Raw genomic sequence first — 26,309 nt, forward strand, 5'->3', positions numbered from 1 at the left:
TTAGCCGTTCAGCCCGTTTTGTACAGTCACTCTCTATCAAGTGGGATCACATGCGACAGCAGAAGTGGTTGGAAAAAATAGCTTAAGTTTCACCCTGGATAGCTCTGAGGTTGAAATTTGCTCTTTTCCACTGCCCCAGTTCAGCAAGGTTACGCGTTATAATACAGTGCCTGTAGTTAAGGTGCATTTATAATACTGGTTCACATCGGTTCCATTTTTCGTTCCCTGTAATTTACATAGCTGAAGGTTAAGTTCACAGCTTCGCTGTCCCTTTCAGTTTCCTGCTCTGGACAGGAACAGCTCTAGGTACATCTCTGTCCAGCAGCCCATTTAAGCCTGTGTTTACGGTGCATCACAGCCAGTGGGGCGTATTTCACCCAAGCGCCCGCGTCCCCAGCGTGCCTGGCTGGGTAACATCATGCACATGCAAACATGGCGCCTAACAGCACATCGTGGGAGCAATGACGGCTTTCCTTTGAGGACCTCGCAGCTTGTCCCTGCTTCCCACACTAAAGCAGCCACTCCAGGAGGCAGACTCCATCTCGTGCCCAAGCGTCAGTCTGAGTCTTACTCAGGATGTACAATTGCAGAGCATGAACTCAGCTCCTGGCTGAGTGGAGAAGGGCAGATCTGAATTCACGTCTGTCTTCTCACCTGCCCACTGGCACCTCCCAGCCATTCCTCCTTCCCCATGGGCTGTTGTGGTGTCATTTGTCGCTTGGCTCAGAAGGGACACCACCATCTACACCACTCTGTGGACCCAGAAGGACTCTGAGCGCAGGGCAGGGGTCCCTATGCTTCCCATCACCATTGCCATGGCAGGGCTTGTGTGAAGGTGGCACATCTTCTCACCGAACCCCAGCTGCGTGACGGTGCAGTGTCTGGTCCACATCTGATCTCAGCTCCCCACTTCCTCATCCTGGGGTGACACTGCTCATAGCAGGGCAGAATTCACACTGTGAGATGCCACACTCCCACCCAAGCCCGGAGAGCCGGACCCCTGCCCACAGCCACTGGGCCCGTGCATCAAAAGAGGAGATTGGTGTAGCCACCCCCAGCACCCACTCTGAACACAGCTGGTGGTGTGGTGGCCATGGGACCTTCTCAACCTCCTCCTGCTGTGATTTAACGTGGTTAACATTGCCTAAGGGAAGCAGAAGAGGAAGGCAAGGGGTGGGAAGGCAAGGGATGGGATGGGATGGGATCAGATGGGATTGGATGAGATGGGAAGGAAAGCAAGGCAAGGTCAGGGCAAGGCAAGGCAAAGGAAGGCAAAGTAAAGGAAGGCGAGGCAGGGCAGAAGGCACCTGAAGCACCCTGGCCAGGTCTCCCAACCCCATTTTGAGGTCAGGATGGGAAGTCCCACCTGCCCTAATATTTCCCACCTCCCACCCCCATGTGCTCCCAGCCAGGACACGAGCCCCAGGGGAGCAGCAGTGATGCCCAGGGTGGGTATGCCAATTCTGGAGGCCTCTGGGAGAGCCCAGAGTCATCTCTGCTCTGAACTGTATTTGGAAAAGGGCGGCAAACCGAGACCTTGGAAAGTCTTGGTGTGAAGACACAGTGTTTAGCCGAGGCCTCCAGCCTGCCCAGCGTCTGTCGTGGGTGACAGCAGCAGTCCTCCTGACACCAGGTCTCCTGACCGTGGTGCTCCCGGGGCTTTATCCCTGGCCCTCTCCAGAGCAAGCGAGCGATTATACTTGACCACTTGCTTCCCAGATCCACCACTCTCTATCACATTTCATCAGTGGCTGCTGGATTCATGGAGCCTCTGGTCCTTGCATGGCGCTGGCCTGAGCAGTGTGTGCGGTGGCCATCTCCCTCAGGATGGCTTCTTGGCTGCACGGTGTGACTTTATTTACCTTTTCCTAACAAGATGGGGATGTGACTAGTGGGCCAGGTGCTGCTGTCATGCGGAGAGCTGAGTTGTGTTATTGTTCTGTGGGTGAGGGCAAACAAAAATACCGTGGTGCAGAAAACAACGATGGTGATGATGACACATGTCCCTGCAATACCACGTTAAACTTCCTAAACACAGCCAGCTTTTTTTTTTAAGCAGATGCTGAACTTCGCAGATGCAAATTGCCAAGCTAGAAGCCTCAGAGGACTTGCAAAAGCCCCAGAAAGGGAAAATGCTGGCAGGCTCCCGGGAAGGGACTGCACTCTCAGCACAGCTGTGGTCACGTTAGGAGGATGCTGCCAGGAAAGCTGACATGGAAGCAGGCTTAAACTCAGCTGCTAAACGGAAGGGCACAGGTGCTGACACGTGCGATTGCAGAAGAAATGCAGAGCCACACGTTAAAGCCAATCCTATTTACTGGGACAAAACCAGTTTCTGAAGGATGCATTTGTGTCCCAACCATGAGCTAGCTGCCAAAAGGTCTCCTGGACTTCTGCTGCATTGGCTGGTGATAAACAGAGGCAGGAAAGAGAGGAGGACCACCAGGAAACTGCTAGCAGTAATAATGTGATGTACTGAGATGCAAAAGCTCAGTAATTCAAGTCATGCTCCCACATGTGGATCCCATGAAGCATTCTCAGAGCCACAGGGAGCTCTGTGAAAGGTCGGGCTGCAGGAGGGGAGCTGGGGTGAGCTTTTGGGGCAGGCAGCCCCACTCATGCCTCAGCATGGGCTGCAATTTGGGATAAACGCTCAGGGCAATCTGCATCTTCTTAGTGCATGGCAGGTGACTTGTTGAGTGTGTAAATGAGGATTTTATTCTAGGATAATTACTGCATTCAGCTCTGGGGCCCCCAGCACAAGACAGACATGGACCTGTTAGAGCGGGTCTAGAGGAGGCCACAAAAATGATCCAAGGGCCTCTCCTGTGAAGAAAAGCTGAGAGGCTTGGGTTGTTCAGCCTGGAAAAGCAAAGCCTGCGGGGAGACCTTATTGTGGCCTTTCAATACATAAAGGGGGCTTATAAAAAGATGGAGAGACACTTTTTACCAGGGTCTGTAGTGACAGGACAAGGGGCAATGGTTTTAACCTGAAAGAGGGTAGATTTAGATTGGGTATAAGGAAGGAATTTTTTACAATGAGGGTGGTAAGACACTGGAGCAGGTTGCCCAGAGAAGATGTGGCTGCCCCATCCCTGGAAATGTTCAAGGTCAGGTTGGATGGGGCTTTGAGCAACATGACCTAGTGAAAGATGTCCCTGCCCATGGCAGGGGGGGTGGACTAGACGGTCTTTAAAGGTCCCTTCTGACCCAAACCATCCTGTGATTCAATGATCTCAAGTATGTGCTTCCCTTTAACTCTCACTTTCAGCAGATGACTTGTTTCCTTATCAGTCCCCTCTGCCACTCTTCCAGAAACTGTCCATCTGTGAGTGGGAGCTGGAGCTTCCTGCTGGGACAAGCCACTGGCAGCTGGATTCGGAGCAGCAGTGGACAGGCCATACGTAACTAGGCGAGGTCGAATTCCACTTTCTGTGGGGTGGTTTGCAGAAAGATGAAAAAGGTGCCTTTATATAGCAACCAGTCCTCTCAGAGGGGAGAATATTTCCAGCTTACGAAAATTTCTGAGCCTTCTCACTTTGTTGTCCTGCAGGGCTTGTTCCTCTTCTTCACCTAGAGATTGAGAGTCTGATGTAGAGTCCAGATTATCCCACAACACATAGTCAGGACTAACTGCATGAGTATGAGTTTGTTGCACAGATAACTTGACAAACAGGAGCAAGTTCTGGGAAATACAGCCAGAGAGTGAACTCCCTTGAAAAATTGTTTCAAATTGAAAAAAGGAAGTTCAAAAGAGCATCAGAGAAAGGGGAAGCACATCATTTTGACTGATTTTTTTTAAAGAAACCAAAGTGCTGTTTCTCTCCTGCCTTTCTCATGGTCCCTTGAAAACCCATAAATGAAAAATACTGCCGCTGTTTGTCAAACAGCAACAGCTGGGGACCAGCCAGGGCGTGAGCTGGTCAAGCAGCCCAGGAGACAGGCTATTCTGTAGAAGCAGCTGAACCCACCAGTGGGACTGGACCTGCTCTAGCCTGCCCGTTTCTCTTCTCAGCCAACCCTGATGATGCTTAAGGAGTATTTCAGTGGAGGCAAGCAGTTGCGGGGTCATTGCTGCATCTCCTTGGTTGTCATTTGGGACCAGAGAGGATGGGAGTTTTTCCAGTTGCTTCAAAGGGCTTTAGGGTAGGACAGGAGGTAATGGTTATTGACCCAGCATGACGACCGCTGCTCTCAGGCCAGGGGTCTCAGCAGTCAGAGCCAGAACGGCGGTTCTCTCTGCTCCAACGGGCTCGGATTCGGCGGTACATTGATTCAGAGTGACCCCTGCACGACTTGTCAAGGAGCAGGGCTGAGCATTTCCAAAGGAAAACTCACATTAAACTCTGCCAGAAGGCTCTGGCGACCATATGGAGCTGGGAGAGGGGTGGGGGCCAGCCCTGACCTTTATTGTATGGAGGGCACCATCGTTGACCCTCTCCCTACCCCCCCGGGGTGGCTGTTCCCATGCAGCTCAGGTTGTTCCACGCAGTGCTCGGGGCTCTCTGCTAAATAAGACAATTAAATCCTTGAATCCAGGTTTTAGTGTTTCCATGTGCCGCCAAGTATCTTAATCTGGGCTGTTTGGGGAATTTTTATCCCGTGGATCCCTTGGTATGCCTGGAATGTTTGCTTTTCCTACTGTGTGCGTGTGTTTGAGGCACTCCTGTAAAAACAAGAGCTTCCTGCCTGCCTTGTAAATCTTTCCTTGATTGGCAGAGTCGCCTTTGGTGATTAATTGAGGGGCGAGCCGAAGCTGACACCCTTGGGGAGCTTGCTCCTTGAAAATGCCCAGCACATCGGTGAGGGACCTGAGAGGGAGACCAAGCGAGCTGGCTGGTCTCCAGAGCCTGCCGAGGAGACACATGTGGTGACACTGGTTTTCGGTAAGAGCCTGGGAGAGGAAGAAATAAACGGAAATTCCAGCGAGCTAAGGAAATGCTCCAGAGGGCCGGGACTTCGGAGGCATTTTCTATTGTATCATCGAGCACACAGCTAAAACATGCAGCTCTGCTTGAAGGTCTTTGCTCAGTTGCCAACGTAACCTTCCTACCTTGGGCTGGACTGGGGAATGCACAGATGAAGGTTTCTCCAGGAGACGGGCCTAAGACATCGTAAAAGGGGAGAATGCTGAGAAGACCAGGACCACCTTGTTGGTGCACTTGGGCTTCATCTCCACGTTCTCCTTGGTGGCTTCCAGGTGTCGCAGGCTCTGCCTGTATGTGATGCAGGGGTGCCAAGTTAGCTCTGAAGAACAGCTCATGGTCACCTCCAGAACAACAGAAATAGCTTCAGAATCCTGGCCAAAGGTGCTCTAATTTGCCCCAGGTAATGCAGCTATGGCTCTTCTGACACCTGAACTTGCATGCCAGCACCATCCTTGCCCAGAGCTGGCTGTGGGATTCCTGAACTGATGCCACGTTGTGCAGGGCAGATGTGTGGATGTGTCCCCATGTCCCCATGTTCCCAGAGGAGGCTCACCTTGGCAAAAAAGCTGGCTCATAGAGCAGAGCTGCAGGCTGCCAGCCACAGGTCCAGCCACAAACTTGTTACTGCAAGCAAGAAGACCTTCAGCATGGGAATCTGGTGGAAACTTGCCACCAGAGTTCGGTACCCATCATTTTCAGGTCCTGGTCTTCCCACTTTTTTCTTTGCTTTTCTCCATTGCTAGAGGCAGCATCTGTGCTGCATGCCAGGGGAGGGATCCTGCCAGGACAAAAAGGTCCAGGAACAGAGCACTTAAGCATAATGTCACAGCTGAGCAGGCGGCTGAGAAGGGTCTGTACATCCACCTCAGCTGAGCCACAGGAGGAGGGACAGGTATCAGCACAGGAGCGCTGGGGACACGCATTCCTGCATGGAATAAATAGGTGCTAGGTATGGGTCCTCCTGGAGCCTGTCTCTCTACGCCCGCCTGTGTCCCCCTGATAGGCAAGACCAGAGGCAATACAGCCTGTAGGTTTATCTCTGCTGCTTCTTTGTTGGGCAGTGTTGGATTTGAAGCTGCTGCTGCTCCACCCTCCACCTTTACACCCTGCTTTGCCTCCATACATTTGCTGGACTGGAGGGAGCTAAAGAGTGAGATGCTCTTTGCTGTCCCCTCTCCACATCTGTCTCGATGCCACCCCAGCCACTCTCATGACCACCACCATGTGCAACAGTAGAAGTTCAAAAACTCATGATGAGGGGGTAAAGGGATGTTTTACAGCCACTTTGTGCCCACGCAGGGTTCACCTGGAGCTGCATCTGAGTAATAAGCCCTCCGGTAATCCAGCTGCATATTAGCAGTGACCAACCTGGTCACACCCTTGCTGTCACAATGCCAGGGGATGTTCAATGCCGTTAAGGTGTTACCTTTATGTCTGGCACACTGTTTGCTTGTGTTTTCACCACAGCACAGCTCCCAGGCATGGCTCAGGTGTTTGGATGCAGCTGGGACCGATCCCAGCGGTGACACAGAGCTAGTCTGTCCCGTGCTGTGTGGCCTCGGTGCCAGGGGCATTCCCGGACACATGTAATTTCTTAACACAGAGTAGCTAGGAAGCCCTCTGCACTGCTATGAGACCAAGTGAGCAGGAGTGAGCGTGGTGGCAGAGCCCTCAGCCAGGGAAGCTCCTGCAGACTTCTGCTTCCTCCTTTAGACCGTCAGTCTAAGAGGTGCCATTTCTTACCGAGGCTTGTCCTGCCATCCTCCTGAAATCCTGCTGGATTTCAGCACCCACAGCCTTCTCCGGGACAAACTGGCAAGACACAAACTGGGTGGGTGGTCTGCAACATGGGTAGGAAATTGGCTCACAGGCTGTGCTCAGAGGGTGGTGATCAATGGTTTTGACTCCAGCCAGCAGCCTGTCACAAGCAGGGTCCCCCAGGGATCAATACTGCACCCCACACTGTTCAACATCTTCATAAATGATCTGGACGATGGGATTGAACCTCACCAGGTCTGTTGATGACACCAAAGCGGGTGGTGAGGTGGACACATCAGAAGGGAGAGCCATCTTGCAGAGAGACCTGGACAGGCTGGAAGAGTGGGCTAGCAAGAACTGAATGAAATTTAATGAAGACAAGTGCAAAGTCCTGCAGCTGAGACAACATAACCCAAGAGCCCAGCGCAGGCTGGGACCTGTGTGGCTGGGGAGCAGCCTTGCTGAAAGGGACCTGGGGGTCCTGGTGGACAACAGGCTGAACACGAGTCAGCTGGGAGCCGCTGCAGCGACGAAGGCAAGTTGGATCCTGGGCTGCATCCGCAAGGGCATTACTAGCAGAGATAGAGAAGTGGTCATCCCACTCTAGTCAGTGCTTGTCAGGCCACACCTGGAGTACTGTGTCCAGTTATGGACAACTCAAGAAAGATGCGGACAGACTGGAGAGGGTCCAAAGGAGGGCCACAAAGATGATCAAAGGACTGGAGAACCTGCCCTATGAGGAAAGCTAGAAGGAGTTGAGTCCTTACTCTGTGGAGAAGAGAAGGCTCGGGGGGACCCTCATCGCAGTATTCCAGTGCTTCAAGGGTGGCTACAAAGAGGACAGAGGCTCTCTCTTCACAAAGAGCCACATGGAGAAGACAAGGGGCAACAGGTATAAGTTACTTCGGGAGAGGTTTCATCTCAACATAAGAAAGAATTTTTTTATACTGAGAACAGTCATTGACTGGAACAACCTCCCCAGGGACATGGTAAAGTCCTCGCTGGAGGTTTTCAAGATGCAACTGGACAGGGTGCTAGATAATCTCAGCTAGGCTCCCTTTCCCATGAAAGGTTGGACCAGATGATCTTTCCAAGTCCCTTCGAACCTGGGCTGTTCTGTGATCCTGTGATCCTGATCTCCTACACTCCCTTCCCTCCCTCCTTTACCCACTGTGGGAAGTTTCTGCTGTCCTTGCAGGGCATGGCCGATGCCCCAGGGATGCCCCCGATGCTCCATTCATCATCTTTCTCCCCTACCCACCACCCCTTTTTCCAAGGTTTGTAGGAATTGTGTATTTTTGAGAGCTCCATGTCTCTACGGGTGCAATGGGGCAACGATTTCTAACTTCACCAGAGAGGATGGGCTGACCGCCACACTGACACCCTCCCACCCCAGCCACATTACCAGTATCTTCCAAGCAAGCCACGAATGGCTACGAGAGTTTCGGGGACAGATCCAGTGACTCTCCCAAGCCTTTGTGGCTCCAAAACCCAGAGATGCTGAAAACACCATGACAATTGTCAGCTTTGGGCTTCAAAGGGAGAGCAGCAGAGGAGCCGGGAAGCCCATTGCCATCCATCGGAGGGATGCCCACCCCTCTGTTTGGGGGGGATGGTCTGCCATGGAGTTGCATGATTCATCTCCACACTGTGACTGCTGTCTGTGCCGGTGCCTTTGCCACCGGCTGAGTTTCCCATGTTGTGCCGGTTCTTATTGCACAACAAAACCTCGTTAGACAGCGTGAGCCAGCCAGCTCCTGCAGCATACCACAAAGAGCAATAACATTTCAATCTGACCTGTGAAGACAGCCAGCAATAACACCACCAAGCCTGGTCTCCAGGGTTTCTCTTTCCCCTCAGGGATGCCTGGAGGCGGGCTGCCTCTCCCCAGGGGATGGCCACCATCCTGGGGGACCTCAAGGTGACAGAAATGCTGCTGTCTTCCCTCTTTCCCTCTTCAGGGGGCATGGCATGATGCATGCCAAGAACTGACCTCTGGGGCATCTCTCATCCTCTCTGCCCTGTTCTGCACCTCGTCCCAGTGCCTCTCCCTTGATGCTTCTTTCTGTTGAGAAGTGCTCATACCCATCTCCTCCTTTCATGATAGCTGAGCAGCCCCTGAAGAAATGGAGGTGTCATCAGAGCTTTGAAGAATTTGGCCTTCTTATTGATGTACTGATAAGACATAATTATCTCTTTGGCATTTAAATGGGGGGGAAAAAGGAAGATCTTTCCTTCTTTCTATCCATCCATCCATCCATCCATCCATCCATCCATCCATCCATCCATCCATTCATCCATCCTTCCCACTGTATATTCCATATTCTGCAAAACAAAGTTTGTCTTTACAATTTCTCAGGTGGTTAAAAATCAGCTGCTAGGTAAAAGACCAGCCTAGCTGTCCTGAGAAGGTCAGTTGGAGGAGGAGCATGGTGAGGGCTTGGGGGAACACCTGGTCTTTCTCCTGTTTGCTTTTGTTATTCCATATTTGCATGAAAATTTAAAAGCAGGTTGTTCGGTGGCTGCTGTCTCCCTTATTCCCGGTGCCAAGCTGCTATACGAAAACGCCTCTCTCTTCTGCAGAGGAGCTGATGAAACAGCAAACGGGGCTGTGGGTTCAGCTCCAAGATCCCACATAGCTGTCCCCCCCCTACACAGGAGATGGCCATGGATGTGGGTGCACCAAGACACACTCCTTGCATCAGGCACCGATTTGCCTGGAGGGGAGGTCCAAAGAGCGCCTGGTGCTTCTGCGCTCGCCAGAGAATGGGGAAAGCAAAGTCCTCTCTCCAAATCCCTATCTCCTACGGCTTCTGAACAAAGGGCAGATGGTGGCAGGGACCCAGTGGGAGCTGCTCCAGGAGGCTGCAGTGCTCGGGTTTGGACACATTCCCTCCTCTCCCGCTGGAGCCATGGGATGAGCCACTGCCAGGGAAGTGTCTGATTCAATGCCCCACTCCATGGTGGAGCCCTTTTCCAGCAGGAGAGGAACACCACGCTCACACCAGGAGCTCAGTTCCCACCTTGGCTGCCCCAGAGGGTACACCCCAAAATCATAACGTGGTACCCAGAAATGAAGGGCTGATCCCAGGCTGATGCCATCCGATGCACCTGCCCTTGTTATCCCTCTACATTCCTCCTGTGGGTAACACCTGGAGGTGGGAGCACCTCTGGGTAAAGCTGCACAGCACAGAGTAGGAAATGAGATCCTGGACACCCTGTGTGTGGGAGCTAAATTCCTCCCAGGGAGTGGCCTAAAATCCCTCTAGACAGACCATCAGGTCTCTACTAGGGCAGGCAGGAGGCAGGAAAGGCAGCAAGAAGGCAACATGTTCCTGCTGCAGTTGGGGTCCAGCAATGAAGAACAACCCCTTCCCACTTATTTCACTTAGCCTGTCCATGCATTGGAGACAACTATTTGGCAGGCTGCTTTGTAAAGCGTAGTCACTAGGCACAAGGGTGAACAGCCCTTTTCTCTCCCCTCAACCACCCTAGCATGACTCAGCCAGGGCTGCTCTTCCAGGATGGCTAGTTCTCACTTCTGTGTTTGGGAACACAACGCCGAGCTGATTTTGCCCTGGCTGTGTCCCTGGCAGGTTATCGTCACAGCCAGGAAGATGCGAAGCTTCCTTAGAGATCCAGAAGCGTGCACTTATTTTCATCACAGAAGAGCCACAGGGTGGCTGGTGTCCCTCTGGGTGCTACCCTGCTCCTTTTGCAGGTGGTGGCTTCAAATTAGGGTGCTGATCCCCTGCTTGGCTGTGGGGAGGGGGTACGGACAAGGAGGCCACATCAATGTGGAGGTGCTCCGGAGCAGCGGCAAGTGTGCAAACATGGCCAGCGAGGGGATGCTGCCCGTGGCCACCTGCCCGTGGCACTTTCCCAGGTGGCACCATGTCACCCCACGCTCCCACCTGGCACCAGGGCAGGGGACAGAGCTGCCCCCTCTCCCGGCAACGCTGGAGCCATGGGGGGTTCCCTGCCAGCCCTCCTGCGGGCAGGAAATCACACCAGGCACTTTGCATTTCTCAAGAAAGAGTAAAAGTGCCTCACATGTGAGAACGTGGCCAAACGACAGTGAAGAGCTTTGCTATGGAAATGTCGAACTGTGTCCCCCGGGGCTGGTGGCTCCCGGCATCTCGCTGGGACGCAGCGGGCAGCTGCGCTTGACCTTTGTTCTCACTGGCATCTCCATGGTGGATGCCGGTGACTGAAACCAAAGCCCCGGGTCCCACCGCACCGGTGCTGGCAGGTCAGGAACAATGAGCCCCTTCAGGAAACGGGGAAATAAAGGAAAGCAGAAAAGGACAATTTAACATCCAGGAATGGAAATGACTCAAGGTGTTTAAAACGCAGAGAAGAGGACGAGGAGAAGGGTCCTGGTCTCTTTCTGATAGCCACGTGGCTTTGTCACAAGTTTGCACATTGTCCTTTGCATTTCATACCTTGTCCCTTATGTCAGGGTTTGGCCCCTGCTGCCTGTTTAGTGGGGCTGGAGGGTGCAGAGGCATCTGGGCTGGAGGGTGCAGAGGCATCTAGCCTGGCTGCCTCCTTGCTGGGCTTCTGCGGTGACGGTTTCCCAAAGGCTGGGCAAGGCTTGGGACTGCCCCTGCTGCTGGGTATCAGTTTTGGTCCTGCAGAGCTGCTGCTGGAGCTGGAGCCAGCAGCAGGGACGGCCGGGAGGGTGAAGCTGTGGCACTGCAGAAGATAGTGGTGCGCACATCCAGGAGCACACCCCTGACTGTGTCACACTCATGAATTCATGTTATCCGATGGATGAGCAGCAGCTTGCTGCTTTTCCCCTCCCCAAATTCCTGTGAAGGGGCTTTGTGACCGTACCTGTGGCGTCACCTCCCTGGATGTCGGATCGATGGAGAACTGCGGCAAAAGTACCCTTGCTGGGGAGCGTCGATGTCCCCTGGGTTACCCAGGTGCTGGTTTTGGGACCTCCCAGCTGCACAGCAGGTGGTCCTGCCCTGCCCCAGGAGAAGAGGAGAGCACCCAGGACAAGGCGTGGGGGGGAGCAGGAGAGCCCCAACCTTGTGTGACCCTCACCTGGGGCTAGAACCAGCATCCCCCCAAGCAAGAGGGAGTCTCAAGGCTCCGGCTCCAAGGTGTGGAAGCAACCTGCTCTTTCCTGGAGTGATGGGATAGGCAGGAGCAGTGCTGGAGCCATGTCTCAGGGGACAGCTGCCCATGGGACATCCCCATCAGCCTCTTTCCAATGGGACCGGCCCTGGTCCCCCCATTGCTCCAGCTGAGCCACAACCGAAGCTGCTTGAGTTCCCTCTGGGCAGGCAGGGATCTTTCCTCTCTTTCCTCCACCAAGGAAGAGCCGTATCAGTCACCAGTTCATGAAGCAGCAAGAAAAGGAGAGGGTACTGGGCAAAAGCCAGGAGGACCCCATTCCCACCCGTGCCCTCCCCAGGCACGTTGAGGAGTGTTCCCCATCTGAGTCGCAGCTGTGGGAAAAGCCATGGGAATGGGGTTTCCCCTGTCACACGGCAGCACCCCAGGCCATGCATCCCCACAGGGGGCAGAGCTGGGACACCTCCAAAATGGCACGACTCCCATTTCAAGCTACCAGAGAGAAACTGGTATCAGAGGACATGGAAGAGGAGTCGTGATCAGGCTTGGCATCTTGTGGGGGTGTCTCCAGGACTGGAGCACCCGGCTGGGATGCTGGGTGGCGAGAGGAAGGGCCTGGGTGCTGCCTTTGCTCCCTGCCCACGGGGATGCAGCATCCCAGTACCCTCGGGGGACAGCCCGGGGGGCTCCCTCCGCCATGCACCCTGCATGGATCCTGGCACTGGGAAACAGCATAGGAAAGGCACTTGTGTGATTCCTTGAATTCCAGCTCTTTCCCACCTGGTTGCACTTTGAATCAGGAGCTTGGGAGAGAAGCAGGTATACGCGGAGGGAGCTTTATAGGGCAAATTGCCATGGAGCGATTTAGGGACTTCAGCATCCCATGGGGCTCGGTGGCTGAGGGACGCTCTCACCTCCACAACCATCACCTCAGGAGATGCACTGAGCCCAGCCTAAAGCCAGCTGCGAACCTCCTCTCCATCGCAGGCACCTTCAACTGCCTGCAACGCCTCAGTTATCCGGGCTCGGCATGGCCAAGGCATTTTGGGAGCCGCAAAGACAGCCAAGGTGATCTCATCCCACGAGTATTTTCTTGGCTCATTCGTCTTGCTCCAACGCCTCGCCGATAAGGCTCGGTGGTGAGGTCAGCATGAGAGTTTTGCATTGCGGAGCTGTGTGTCACCCGGGGAGCCTGAGACACCGGCACCTGCGCTTGCCCGCCGCTCCCATGGATCCAGCCAGAGCTGTGAGCCCTTGCCCCATGGCATGGCCGCAGCCGGGCTTTCCACCCGCACCCTCCCACCTGGGCAAGAGGGTCCATGCAGGCAGCCCCCGCGGTGCCCCTGCCACTGCCTGCTGCCCACAGGTGCAGCCTGGCGTGGGGCTGCCGGCTACTATTTCACCTTCTCCAGAGGAAAACAAGATTAAGGCTTTTCTTACCTCCAGCATTAGAAAGAAGAAGAGGAAACTCTTCAGATCACTTTCCAAAAGGGCGTTATCAGCCCAGGAGGGGTTTCCTGCTGCCAAAAATAGAGCGGTGTTAAGATAGGAAGGGAAGCAGGATGACGCAGGCTTAGATAAGGCCGGCAGACGAGCTGGGAGAGGCAGCCTGGCTGCCAGGGGAGCTAGGCTGGCTCCCGTGGGGCTCAGGGTGGGTCACCCCATCCCCTTGGGAAAGAGCATGGCAGAGCCACAGCGGGCCCCCCCCCGGAGCTGCTGCTGCCGGGCTTCGTATCTCAGAGCAGTGCATCCGTCCGTCCGTCTGTCCATCCATCCATCCATCCCTCCATCCATCCATCCATCCATCAGTCCACCTGGTGCTGGGCCTGGGCTCGTGTTTCCAGGCTCAGCATGTGCTTGGGGACACAGGGACGAGAGCCATGCCCTCCTCTCCTCCCCACAAAGGGGTAGACCCTCCCTGGGGTTTCGGGGTCTCCCTACACCGCAGGGCTGAATCCCACCTCCGAAAATCCAGCCAGGCAGATTTGACTTATCACTGGTAAAACTGGGCTGAAAAACTTTTTTTTTGAGCTCTGTAACTGTTTGATGAGCTCCCAGGCGCTAAGTACAGGCTTAGGACCTGCCTGGGTGGGGATACTGTTAGGCTTTGTTAAGCCCAAAATCCAGATGGACCATGCCAGAGCTGCGTCCTTCATCTCTGGGTCTGTAACGCAGCGCTCCTCTTCCTCCAAGCACCAGCTCCTTCTCCCTGTGCACCTTCTCTGCATGCTCCCCTGCCTTTGAGCCTGTTACCTGCTCCACATTGGGGATTTATTTTTTTTCCCAATTTTTGGGAAGAAAACCCAGAGGGAGAGAGCTGTGCCTGCAGCCCCCTGCCTGCTATCACATCCCGTGGCTTTTGGGGTGCTTCAGGTGACCTGGGGGTGATACTGGGGTGGGATGGGGTGGATTTCACACCAGCAGAAGCAGCAAAGCAAGGAGACGAGGCTGGAGACCACTGTGTCCCCCCTCCCCAGACCTGCCTCCCAGGTCTGTGCCGGTTGGAAGATGCCGAGTTCCCTCTCGCAAGAATGGGAGCTTAATGTCCCGTAGCTAATTAGCAATTTTCCCCTGCACCTGCCTTGCTGCCGCTGCCTCCCCTCTGACCATCTGCTGTCTCGGGGCCTCGCAGGCAGCCACGGCTTTGGGCTCCACACCAGCAGCCTTGGGAGCTTGTGGCCAAGACAGAGCTTGTGTTTCTCTGCTTTGGGGTTGGGGTTTTCGGCGTCCCCCCAAAGACGAGCTGGGACTCCTTGGTGTTGAAAGGGGAAAAGGAATTTTGTCCCTGGTGGCTTCCTCCATCCTCTCGTGTCCCCCAGCGCGGTGGGTGGCCAAGCCTCGCCGTGGTCCCATGGCCGTGCTGCAGACGGCATCTGCCCGAAAAGGGAAACTGAGGCCAGGAGAGAGGCAGGGGCTCACCCAAAGGTGCTGAGCCCAGCGCCTGACAGGCAATAGCTGGCAGGGACGGCTGTGCTCGCAGCGAGCCGATATCCCCCAGCTGGGGCGATGCGAGGAGGGGGGGCGTGAGGGCAGAGCAGATGGGGCCGGCAGGTTTTTGAGGGGCTGGTCTGGTCCTGCAGACAATGGCGCGTCTCTCTGAGCTGCGATTAAACAAGAAGATTTATGCTGCCGGACAGCTGGTGGGCAGAGCTCGCCGGCCCCCCCATCCCGGCAGCTGCGAGCTCTCCGCACGCATGCGGTGCACACCGGCCCCGAGTGTGCTCCTGCCTCTGCCCCCCAGGCCCCTCGCACGCCTGTGAGCGCCCGTGACACACATGTGGCCCCTCGGACACCCCAGGCACACGCTCCCGGGCCCAGGCCGGCTGAGCGCCCCGAGCATCCCTGCATGCTCGTGGGGCGCTTCCTGCACGCTTGAGGGGCTGGGAGCGACACCATCGGGCCTCACGGTGCCGGGGGGCTCCGGTGGGCACGGGAAAGGCCTGGACGGGTTTTGGGGTGATTTTGAGAAGGGTGGGAGTGGGGATTGGGGATGCACATCCCGCTCCCTCCTCTCCTCGGCGGTCTGGAGCCGCCAGCCTGGGCCAGCTGCGGCTGCCCCATGACCCCCGTGTCCGTGTCCGTGTCCGTGCTCCCCCTGCTGGCAGCAGCCCCGACGGGCCGGTGGGGGGCGGTGCGGAGCGGAGCGGGCGGGTCCGGCCCCTGCATTCCGGGCATAGCAGCGCCCGGGCCGGCCCCCGCTGCCGGCGGGACGCCCAGTGCCTCCGCCGCGCTCCCCGGCCAGCACCGCCGCCGCCCCGCTCCGCCATGTCCCGGTAAGTGCCTCCCCGGCGGGGCTCCCACCGCTACCGGCACCCCGCCGGCACCGGGGGCTCCGTGCGGGGCCGGCTCGGCTCGCCCTGGCTGCGGGGGCGGCGGCGGGGGGGTCCTGCCCGCCTCCGGGTGGCTCCGTGCCCGGTCCCCCGGGGCCGCCTCGTCCCCCGTCCCCGGGCCGTGGGGAAGCCCCGGTCCCGTGTCCGTGGGGAGCCGGCGCCGGAGCCAGCCCCGACCCCCGAGCCGGCCCCCGGCCCCGGCCCTGGCCCGTTCCCCAGCCTCGGCCATGGATGTGATGAGAGCGCCAGTACTCAGCCATAACAGCGGGGAGGCTGCGTCCGCACTCCCACCGCCGCCACCACGGGCTCCCACCCGGCCGACACATCCCGGCCAGCCTGCCAGCATGCTGAGTGGGGTTCCTGGAAAACAAACCCTTGTTGATCAGGGTCTGTGCTGCATGCTGCCTGGGCCGGTTCCCAATTATCCCCTCTTTTCCCCCACAGGTGTCTCGGCGTGGCTGGTTGCTGCTAAGGTCCCTGGGGACGCCCTTCTTGGGTGGAAACGTGGCTTTGCCGACGGCGCGGGTGGAGATGAGGACGGCGGAGGACTCGAATGGGACGGTCCTGCACCGCCTGATCCAGGAGCAGCTGCGCTATGGGAACCTCACGGAGAACCGCACGCTGCTGGCCATCCAGCAGCAGGCCTTGCGTGGTGGCGGCGGTAGTGCTGGTGGTGCCGGTGGTGCCGGCAGCCCCCGCTCCTCCCTGGAGAGCCTCAGCCCAGAGGAGAGCCAAATGGTGCAGCAATCCACGCGGCAGGAGCCCCAGGGCCAGGAGCATCACTCTGACCACGTCTACTTGGAGAACAGCGTCTATCGGCTCTGCCAGCCCCAGCACAAGGGCGAGGAGCTCCCGACCTACGAGGAGGCCAAGGCGCATTCCCAGTACTACGCCTCACAGCGGGGTGGGCAGCATCCTGGAGGAGCCAGCCTGGGAATTCGGGGTGAAAACGGTCCACGTGGGGCTGAGAGCGGTGCCCGACGCCCCGACGAGGGGCTGAAGGACCTGAAGCACGGCCACGTGCGGTCGCTGAGTGAGCGGCTGATGCGGATGTCGCTGGAGAGGAATGGGGCCAAAGTGCAGAGCCCCATCAGTGCCTCCCACAGCTACCCCCAGCTCTCCCGCCACCACCAGCTTGCTGCCCTGCGAGGGCAGCACCTCGAAGGGCTGGAGCCACGGGGACCCCCTCCGGAGTATCCCTACGTCATCCCTTCCCAGGACGCTTACCTGGCTGAACCCCGACCCTGCTCCCGGGAAGGTCCTGGATTTCAGCATCCTGAAATCAGGTAACCTGCGGCCCCTGGGCTCCGCTTTTGGTGTCCCCACCGGGTGCATTGCAGCTGCGGTGCCCCAGGAGCAGCTGGGATGGATGCTCGGAAGGTGCAGGATGTGGAGAGCAGTGGGGGACCTGTTGCCAAACCTCTCATCCTCATGGGCCCGGATCTGGCTCAGCCCACGGGGGTCTGCGGGGACCCTTCAGGTCCTCTCCTCTCCCCAGTACAGTTGGGTTTTTCCACCTGGTGATGAAAAATCCCACTGCCTCTGCAGACCCTGCCCCCTCCTCATGTGCTGGGAGGAATTTGGGGTTAATTTAGGAGCTGGAACCAGCTCAGGAAATGGCTAAATTTAGAACAGGCATGGGGCAGCGTGGAAGACAAACATGCTCCCCACTGCATGGAAACCCACCCCGGTTTGCTCCCAGTGCCGTGGGATTGCTGCCGAGCTGAACCCAGGCTGGTGCAGGGCAGTTAGCGGAGATGATGAGCAGCGCCGGGCAGCTCTCCCCTTCCCTTTGGCAGCTTGATGCCTCCAGCAAAGCCCCAGGTTGTCTCCAAGAGGGCCATGGAGATGTCTGGGGAGCCCGGAGGTCCAGGCATTGCCTGGCATTTAGGGAGGGCTGGAAGCAACTTCTTCCAGCGTGGAAAACAATGGGAAAAAGGGAATTGGAGGCTCAATGGGAGGACGCACGCTGCTCCCAGCCCTGCTGACCTATCCAGGCAGAGAGTGATAGCATCTCCAGCAGGAAAACCTTCTCCTTCCAGGGAACAAAGAGGGGAAGGGGAGCCGCGAGGAAGATGTATTTATTCTTCCTCACTCCTATATCATCCCGCAGGAATGCAGGCCCTTGGCGGGCAGCCCGCGGCAGAGCGGGGCCAGGCCGTGCGCAGCCGCCCCACTCGGGGTATTCGAGGCGGCCGCAGGATGTCGAGGAACTTGGAGTGGCCGCGTGAGGGGCGGCTGGGCTGGCCCTGCTCCTCTGAATATAGTGAGGACGTATTAATAGTTTGGTGGTGAGGAGCCGTGCCAGGAGCCCTCGCTTTGCCCAGGAAACAAGGAAAAGGGGCAGCGCTGCCAGCTTCCAAGGTGCATGCTTTGCTGAGCTGTCATCCATCTGCAGCATCCCCAGAAATAGGGTGGGCCGGGGGGTCTGGAAGCCCATCCTGACCCACCAGCCAGGTCCTGGCATTGTTAGGTCAAGGCATCCCTGCGAGATGGGATTTATTTTGTGTTTGAGGGTCCTCGGGCGAGCACCTTTTAGAAAGCAAATGCTTCCCAACTCTGAAGAGCAAGATAGGTGCTTCCTGGAGCCTCTCTTCTCCTTTGGGGTGACCCAGAGGCACTGGCACTTGCTTGGCCTTGGAGTGGTCAGTGGGACGCTGGAGATGTGGTCGGCTCTCCCCCACTGCCGCCAAGCCCCTTGACCAACCCTCTCCTCCCTCCCTGCAGGGTGCTGCCCACCCACGTCCCCGCCGCTTTCCTGCCGCCACCGGGCGCCCTGTGCCCCAGCACGCTGGGCCCCGCCGGCGTGGAGGCACTGGTGAGCGCCCAGGCAGTCTCGGCCGGCAGCCACCTGGCCCGGGCAGACGCAGTCCAGCGGGAGAACGAGAGGCTCCAACGGGAGAGTGAGAAGCTGCGTCGGGAGCTGGAGAGCTACACCGAGAAGGCGAGCCGCATCCAGAAGGTGAGCAAATGGTAGCAGCCCCACGGCCAGGGCTTCATGTCCCCCCACCCAGGGGGATGCTCCACCAGCTGCTGTGAAAATTCACCCCCTTTGGTGTTTTAATCCCTTCTCCCCCTCCCTCTGGTGGCTTGTTCCCCTCTGAGCAGCTGCATGTCAGCAGTGTGGCAGCCGGGAAGGGGCAGAAGGAGCCCATTCTCCGGTGACTCCCTCCTGCCGCCTGTGCCCCCTATCCCTGGCCGCCACAGAAAGCCCTTTGTGTGGCTGTGTACAAGGGGTGGCTGTTCCCTGCCGGCCGGGCTGCGGCAGAGCCAAAACCTGTGGAGGGACTCTTCTGCAAGAAGAAAGGCAGAAAAAATTAGTTTTCCCCCCAAAATGTGCACTGGAGGTCAGCCCTGGGGGGGGGTCCTATGGGTGCGCTGAGCTTCTCTGGCAGCTTGGGTTGGGCTGAGCGACCCGGGTGAGCTTTGGCCAACATCTCCCTTTCCTTTCCTCATTCCACGGATATCTAACCCTGGCCTGTCCCTTCCTCCACCCCAGCTGGAGAGTGAGATCCAGCGCATCTCAGAGGATTATGAAAACCTCGTCAAGGCATCTTCCAAGCGGGAAGCCTTGGAGAAAGCCATGAGGAACAAGAGAGACGGCGAGATGCGGCGGCTCCAGGACTTCAACCGGGACCTGAAAGGTGAGGGACCCTCTGTGTCCCCATCCCCCAGGCACTCTCTTGTCCCCCAGCTTTTCCCCCGAGGTGTTTCCATGGGAAGCCAGGCTTCTCTCACTTCCTCCGGCTGAAATCTTGTATTTAAATCTTAATTGGGTTTAATTGCCTTTGGACCAGAGCGGTTGGAATCTGTGAACAAGCAGCTGGCCAGCAAGACCCAGGAAAGCCAGGAGAGCAACCAGGGCAGCGTGGCCAAACTCCTGGCACAGAGTAAGTCCCGGAGGATGCCTGTCCTCGCCCAGCTCCCCATGGCATCTGTGAGCGGGATGGCAGGGCTTGGCGCGCTCCCTTTCGGCTGGAAGAGGAGGAGGAGGTGGGTGGCGGGTGGCAGCTCTTGCCCTTCCCTGGGGAGGATGGAGCCGCTCTTGGCGCTGGACTCGAGCCATTAATCCTGGCCGGTCGGCCGGCCGGCGGCATGACCCGCATTCTCCACATTCCTGCTGCCGCGCCGGCTCTTCCAGCAGCAAGCCCGCACTCCCACCCCGCGCCAGCCCGGCCCTTCTCTCCCTCCTTCCTCCTCCACCTCAGGCCTGGGCTTTTTTTTTGGGAAAATATACCTAAATCCATTATTTTAGCAGAGAGACATGGTGTTGGTGTTATGTGGGAAGAATTGCATCCCCTTCCCTAAGGTGGTTGGATTCATGCCGGGCAGCTTTTACCCTCCATAAGCCAAAATTTGGGCTGGAAGGTGGCAAACAGGCTTTTGCCCATCTGCCCATCCGGCTGGGATGCCCCTGGCCCCCATATACCTTGTATGCTGCGGGAGGGATGGCACGGCCAGGTTTCGGGGAGCAAAGAGTCCCCGTGGGTCTTTGTGGACCAGCCTTAGGGTGGTGAAGCCTCCTTGGCTGAAACTTGGGGGCTCTCTTGCAGGCTACGAGCTCCAGCAGGAGAAGGAGAAGCTGGAGAGGGAGGTCTCCCTGCTGCGCAGTGCCAACGAGGACCAGCGGCGGCGAGCAGAGCTGCTGGAGCAGGCACTGGGCAGCGCCCAGGCACGGGCAGCCAAGGCGGAGGCCGAGCTGCGGAAGAAGCGGGCCTACGTGGAGAAGGTAGAGCGGCTGCAGGCAGCCCTGGGCCAGCTCCAGGCCGCCTGTGAGAAGCGGGAGCAGCTCGAGCTGCGGCTCCGCACCCGCCTGGAGCAGGAGCTGAAGATGCTGCGGGCTCAGCAGGTGGGCGCCGATGAGACATGGTAGTGGGTGCTGGGGAGATGTGGTGGGTGCTGCATCTTCCCAGCACCTCCTCATCCTCTCCTTTGGGTTTTATTTTTTTGCTGCTGCAGAGGCAGGCGGGTGCCGTGGGCGGAGGGACGCTGGAGCTGAGCACCCACACGCTCTCCGAGCAGCTGAGGGAGAAGGAAGAGAAGATCCTGGCCCTGGAGGCTGACATGACCAAGTGGGAGCAGAAGTACCTGGAGGAGTGCACCATGCGGCAGTTCGCCATGGATGCCGCAGCCACCGCGGCCGCCCAGCGGGACACCACCCTCATCAGCCATTCCCCACGGCACTCCCCCAACAGCAGCTTCAACGAGGACCTCCTCCTGGCCAGCCACAAGCACCAAGAGATGGAGAACAGGTAGGTCTACCTCGCCGACAAGCTTGTGCCGTGGTCTGGCCGGGCAGTGCCCACATCCTCCTCCCTTACCTCCGGCTCCTTTCCCAGCTTCTGCCTCTTCTGCCCTCCAGGTTAAAAGCCCTTCACGCCCAAATCCTGGAGAAGGACGCCGTCATCAAGGTCTTGCAGCAGCGCTCGCGGAGGGATCCCAGCAAAGCCCTCCAGGGCTCCCTGCGGCCAGCCAAGTCCGTGCCCTCCATCTTCGCTGCCTCCGCCGCCCCAAGCTGGCCGGGGGCTGGCCAGAGTGACCGGCTGGCTGAGGGCAGCTCCCGGGGCAGCACAGGTAAACAGAGGCACCTGCCTGTTCCCTGCCTTTGCTCGGTAGCGGGGAGTTGCCTGCAATTTCCCCTGCGGTTTTGGAAGTAGAGAGGATGGGGAGGGGGGATTTCTCCAGTGAGCTGTAGGGACCGGCTGGAGGAGCCAGCAATCCCTAATGGTGTCTCCTCCAGCAGGCAAAGCCACAGCCGAAGGGGCAGCAGCACCCACTGCCCTCTCCCTGCCCTCCCACTCCAAGCATGGCAGCAAGGACGGCAGCACACAGACGGACGGGGCAGCCGAGAGCAGCGGCCAGGGCGAGGCCACCGAGCACCTGGCCGGTTTGCTGGGTGAGTCCCCTGGGGGTGGCACAGGGGAGAGCTGGGGATGCTCTAGCTCGTGGGCGTGTCATCCAGGAGATGGGCTTTGCACAAGCATCGGTGATTTTTTACGGCATTTTAAAGACCCCGGTTGAGTCTGGTGGGTTTGAAACCCTGCAATCACTCATTGCTTTTTTATTTTTAAGGTGCAGAGCTTTTTTTCTTGAACGCCTTGTGGGGAGGGTGGACCAGCAGTACGCTTGTTACCGGCCCTTTTGTGGGGTGGGCGCCATGCTGATGCTCTTCAACTCTCCTCCAGCTCTCACCTTCTTTCTCTGCAGAGAGCTCGGCTGCTGCCAGAGCCCTGGACCTGTCCGACATGGTGGAGATCCTGATTTAAGGCCACCCAGGGGCTGCACACTGGCCCCTCCACCCTCCCTGCCTGCCGCACAGGCAGAGCCACCCTGCCTGCACCTGCCCGGGATGGAGGAGCCTGCAGGAAGGAGGACCAAGCCTGGAGCTCAGCAGCATCCCTGCGGCCAGTCTCAGTGGGTGGCCCCTGTGTGCGGGAGGGCCACTGTCCCCGCTCAGCACCCACATGGTCCCCAGCTGCGCGGTGCGCGCTGGAGCCCGGGGACCCTGTGGTGGCAGCGGGGCCTGGCGACCCCTCTGTAAATACACCTGGGTTTTGTACGATGGGAGCAAACGTATTTATTGTTTCAGCCTCTTCTCCTTCCTGAGGTGGGGGGCTTCTTCCCATCCCCTCCCTCATTGGCTCCATCCCCATCCCGGCTCCATCCCCATCCCACCTCTGGGTCTTGACCATCCGTACCCACCCAGGTGCTTGGCCTCTGACTGGAAAATCCCTCTCTGTTTGCCCAAACTGTACCCACAAGCCGATGTCTCTGTGCAAGGGCAGAGCCAGGAGGGATCCTCCATGGGTCCCATCGACTGCCCGGATCCATGTGGCCAAGTCGAGCATTGGGACCCCCAAACCTCCATCATCTGCATCCATCACCTGCATCCTGCCTCTGGGTTTTTATCACGGGCAGGCAAGGGGTTCGGGCTGGGGTGGCGGTGAAGCAAAAGAGAAAGCTATAATTGAGGGAATGAAAGGTGGAGGAGAAATCCCCTTGAAACCGGAGGTGAAATACTCTGAGTGAACCAAGGACAGCTGACGGAGGTGGTGGGACACGCCGCCCCTCTCGTGGCTTCATCCCACTGCTACATCCCCCGGCTACTGGCAGCTGGCTTCTGCCCGTAGCCAGCACCGACGTCTCGCTCCTCTGAGCTCGGACGCTTCCCGTCCTTGCCCTTTGTGTATATATATATATTTTTTTTTTCTTTCTTTCTTCTTTAAACATGTGTGCATTTGCTGGACAACTGCATTTTTTAGTTTTTTCTCCCAGACACGTAAAAAATGCGTTCGGTTCTCGTGCATTGTTTACAACGTGGAAAACAAACAAACAAAAATTATGAAAGAGGAAAAGAAAAACTCCACAACTTAATATATTTTATATTAATATTGGTATTTCTTTTTAAGTATTTTTTTTCGTGCTGTGAACTTTTTTTTCCTGCCAAAGACAATGAGTTCTTGTTTGTGCATTTTAAGTTATCTTAAGTATTTAAACGTAAACCTGGCTGTTTCATTATGCCGCCCTATACCGAGATTGCTGTAGCATTCCACTTGGTATAACAATATTTTAATAAAAAAACCCCAAATATTGACCCACGAGTAGTCTTTTTTCCCATGTGATGGGGCGAGACAGAGGTGCTGCCGGGGGGAAGGGGTCTAGGGGTGGTGACCCCCTGGCTGAAGCGCTGCCCTTCCCAGCTCCCCCAGGCAGTGATTTTGGGTGCAGCTGCATGGGAGATGGGAAGAAAAGGCTCAGGAGCATCTCTGCATTCCCTGAAATCCCATTAGGATCCCATTTCCCCCACCTCGATGGGGGAAAAGGATGGAGTTGCCTAGAAATGTTGATGTAGTTTCCTTCCTGCGTGTAGTGCTCCAGTAAGTCCATCCTGGTGGGATCCTCCTCTTCCTCGCAAGACCCGTTCCTGCCTTCCTAAGCCCCCACAGCAGGGACTCCTCAACAGCATCTCCAAGCACAGCTGGACCTTTCTTGTCCCCAGCCTCTCCCCTGGCTTTGTCAGCCACCTCCAAGCCCTTCCCAACCTGCTCAGCTCCTTGGTCTTCTGGAAGACCAGAATTTCTCCTGCTGTTCAAGCTAGGGTTGCCTTAAGTCTTCCACAGTCACACCGTGCTGCTCCCCAGCACTTCTCCTCAGAACTTTTTGTTTGCTGCTGTCATTTGACTTTTATTTTTAATAGCTGTTGCATTCATGCTTCCCAGGGAGCATCCCTGGGGACTCTGCTCTGGCTGCTTGGGTGCTGGCAGCCTGGCTGGAGCAATCACCAGCCAGGCTTGGGGCTTTCCCTTTTGTGCATCACTTGGCATTTATTGGCAGCTCTTTTTTTTTTTTTTATCCTACTGTCCCTGGGGACCAGGAGATCTTGTGCAAGTCTCTGCAATGGGCTTTAGCTTAGTTTATGCAGAACAACGGCACAAGAAACCAGCTTTGCTGCTAACTCCTCCCTGGAAGGTGGCTTAGGACTCCATTGAGGATCACTGGTCTTGGTGGGACTGTGATGCTGAACGCTGGCTCAGCTCTACCCTTCCCACCCAGGAACCTGGAAGGAGCATGGCTGAAAATTGTGGGGCTTCCTGTGGCTGTGGGACAGGTCTCCATCCCTGCAAGAGCAAGTTAGAGAGACTCAGAGAAATGGGAAGCTGGGAGCCAGGCTCCTCCTTCCACCCATGGCTTCTCCTGGGTTTTGCAAGCAGGGAAACAAGCTCCCCCCTACCCCCCGCCCCGAAACGGGGCCAGCGATGGGGAGGACTGGGTGGGAAGCTCACAGGGAGCTGCGGCTGCTGGGAATATGTTGGGGGGTGCCAGTGGCCCCTGGCCAGGGGCCGTACCTGCCCTGCCCCCCCAGCTCCTGCTGCCCCAGAGCTGCAGGCAGCCGCCCGGGAAGGCTTGCAGCATTCCTGGCATACCGCAGCTCTCACGCCCCACGCTTTATTTACCCAAATCCGGATGCAGAGTGGCCTTGCGGCAGGTCTGGCTGTTTGCAGGCAGCTTTCTGGGTCCAGGGATTCAGGGAATGGGCTCCTGTTGAGAGCTTTGTCCACTGCTTGGCCATCCTCCATCTCGCCCATCGCCCTGTGGACCTCCATCGCCAGGGCTTTCACAGTCTCCAGGAGCCAGAAAATGGGGGAGCACAGCCCTCTACGAGTCAGGTGTCAGAGAAGCATAAAAAAATGGGAAGGGAAAGGAAAACCCCAAAGTCCTCTTGTGAATGTGGGAGTTGGGCCGTGGGGAGAGGTTGCCCAAGCCCAGCAGGCTGGGGCAGGAGGTCACAGCTCCTCCTGCTATGCCCACGAGGACGTGGCAGCAGTGCTCGGATTCGTTTGTTTTGGTAGGATTGCTTTTCAGCCAGAGCAGCAGCCTGATAGAGCTCCACGCCTTGGCACAAGGAAGGCTGGTGTGGGTGTGTATCACCACCTGCTTTATCGCTCTGTCATCACAGGCATTTCCCTCTGCTCTTTCTGTACTGTCTCACTGGGTTTCACCATCAGCATCACTCAGACCCACAGTACTTTATCCCACGTGGGTCCTGCTCAGGCCAGGACATGTCCCTGTCACCATGACGCAGTTGCTGGTGTCTCTTTTGCTGTTTCAGCTGAAATACCATGCGGGAACCAAACCTTCTGCTCCTGCTCCCATCCATGTGTCCATGATCTCTTGTCCTTGATCCTTGTGTCCCTGCATCCCTGCAGCCTTGATTCCGCAACCCCGTGAGCCTGCATCCCTGTGTCCTCAATCCTTACATGTCTGCATATCTGCATCCTTATCTCTGTATCCCTGTGTTCCTGCATCCCTGTGTCCACAATCCTTGCATCCCTGTGTCCCTATGACCCTAAGATGGGGTGGCTGGAGATGTCTGTCGAGCTGCTGGCTGGGCTGGCGCCTGGACGTGACACCTTCTGCGGGCTGCACATCTGCAGCCCTGGAGAGATGGAAAAGGGCCAGCGAGCTCATCTCTGAATGCCACCACTGTCAGCCTGGTGGCTTTGAGTAAGACACCCTGTCCTGGGGCAGCAGCTCTCTCGTGGGTGAAAAGGAGATGGCTCGTCTGGCCTGGGGGCTGTTCGGGGAGGGACAGTCCCTCCCGTGGTCACCGTGGGTCAGGACAAGGCTGAGGATCTCGTTGGGGCCCCTCGCTGTCCACTAAGGGCCATTCCCAGCCATAAGCACCTTGTTCCCCTGGTGCCACACCACAGCAGCACCCCTGCAGCGTTGGTTCCTGCTTTTAATCATTTCTCCTTGGAGTCTGGAAGTTGGAGCTTGGTCCTTGGAGCATCCTCAGAGCTTGGCACGTCCTTCGTTGGCCCTGGTCCCTCCTCGTCCTCTCCTTGTGCACCTCCTCTCCTTTTCTACTTGCCAAATGCTAGAGCTGGACAGGGAAAGACAAGCTCGTCACAACCTCCTTATGATGGAAAATGTCTCTTTGAAAAGCCGAAAAATCCCCACCAGGATTTGGGAGAAAGGGAATTTCACTCCCCTTCCAAATAATCCCTGTTCTTGTGGGGGGAGTTTGGCAGTGCTGCGGGCCAGCCCCACAGCCAGCTTCCCAGCAAACTAGTTGGGCAAACCGCAGTGCTTTCTCCTGCCTCAAGTCCCAGCTTGCTCCTTGGGCCGGCAGGAATGAAGCTCTCCCCGCCGGGCCTGCTGAACCCTTCCCTTCCCCCTTCCTTCCTCTCTCCTTCCCTCTCCC

The 26,309-nt window shown here is 57.2% G+C and overlaps 1 protein-coding gene across 2 annotated transcripts; it reads left to right on the forward strand.

The window, feature by feature from the left end:
- Positions 1 to 15,461: 15,461 nt before the first annotated feature.
- Positions 15,462 to 23,198, forward strand: AMOTL2 (angiomotin like 2). 2 transcript variants are annotated; one of them, XM_087739296.1, is made up of 10 exons: positions 15,462 to 15,547; positions 16,049 to 16,890; positions 18,332 to 18,566; positions 19,104 to 19,248; positions 19,402 to 19,494; positions 20,158 to 20,453; positions 20,564 to 20,856; positions 20,967 to 21,178; positions 21,345 to 21,500; positions 21,812 to 23,198. In XM_087739296.1, the coding sequence occupies exons 2-10, from the start codon at positions 16,136 to 16,138 to the stop codon at positions 21,868 to 21,870; spliced, it is 2,244 nt and encodes a 747-aa protein (XP_087595422.1). In that variant the 5' UTR covers positions 15,462 to 15,547; positions 16,049 to 16,135; the 3' UTR covers positions 21,871 to 23,198. The 2 variants fall into 2 exon arrangements, with proteins under 2 accessions (XP_087595422.1, XP_087595423.1); XM_087739297.1 differs by having other exon boundaries at positions 21,348 to 21,500.
- The last annotated feature ends 3,111 nt before the right edge of the window (positions 23,199 to 26,309 follow it).

Source organism: Nipponia nippon, unplaced genomic scaffold (assembly GCF_047370975.1).
Source record: "Nipponia nippon isolate SJK-2023a ecotype South Korea unplaced genomic scaffold, ASM4737097v1 scaffold_7, whole genome shotgun sequence".
NCBI lineage: Eukaryota > Metazoa > Chordata > Aves > Pelecaniformes > Threskiornithidae > Nipponia > Nipponia nippon.

What these genes read in the sequence shown, in the direction of transcription:
- AMOTL2 (XM_087739296.1), top strand. Translation starts at nt 16,136, where the DNA reads ATGAGGACGGCGGAGGACTCGAATGGGACGGTCCTGCACCGCCTGATC. An exon ending in AGGCGAGCCGCATCCAGAAG is followed by an intron (nt 18,567 to 19,103) that starts GTGAGCAAATGG and finishes CCTCCACCCCAG; the next exon opens with CTGGAGAGTGAGATCCAGCG. An exon ending in CACCAAGAGATGGAGAACAG is followed by an intron (nt 20,857 to 20,966) that starts GTAGGTCTACCT and finishes TCTGCCCTCCAG; the next exon opens with GTTAAAAGCCCTTCACGCCC.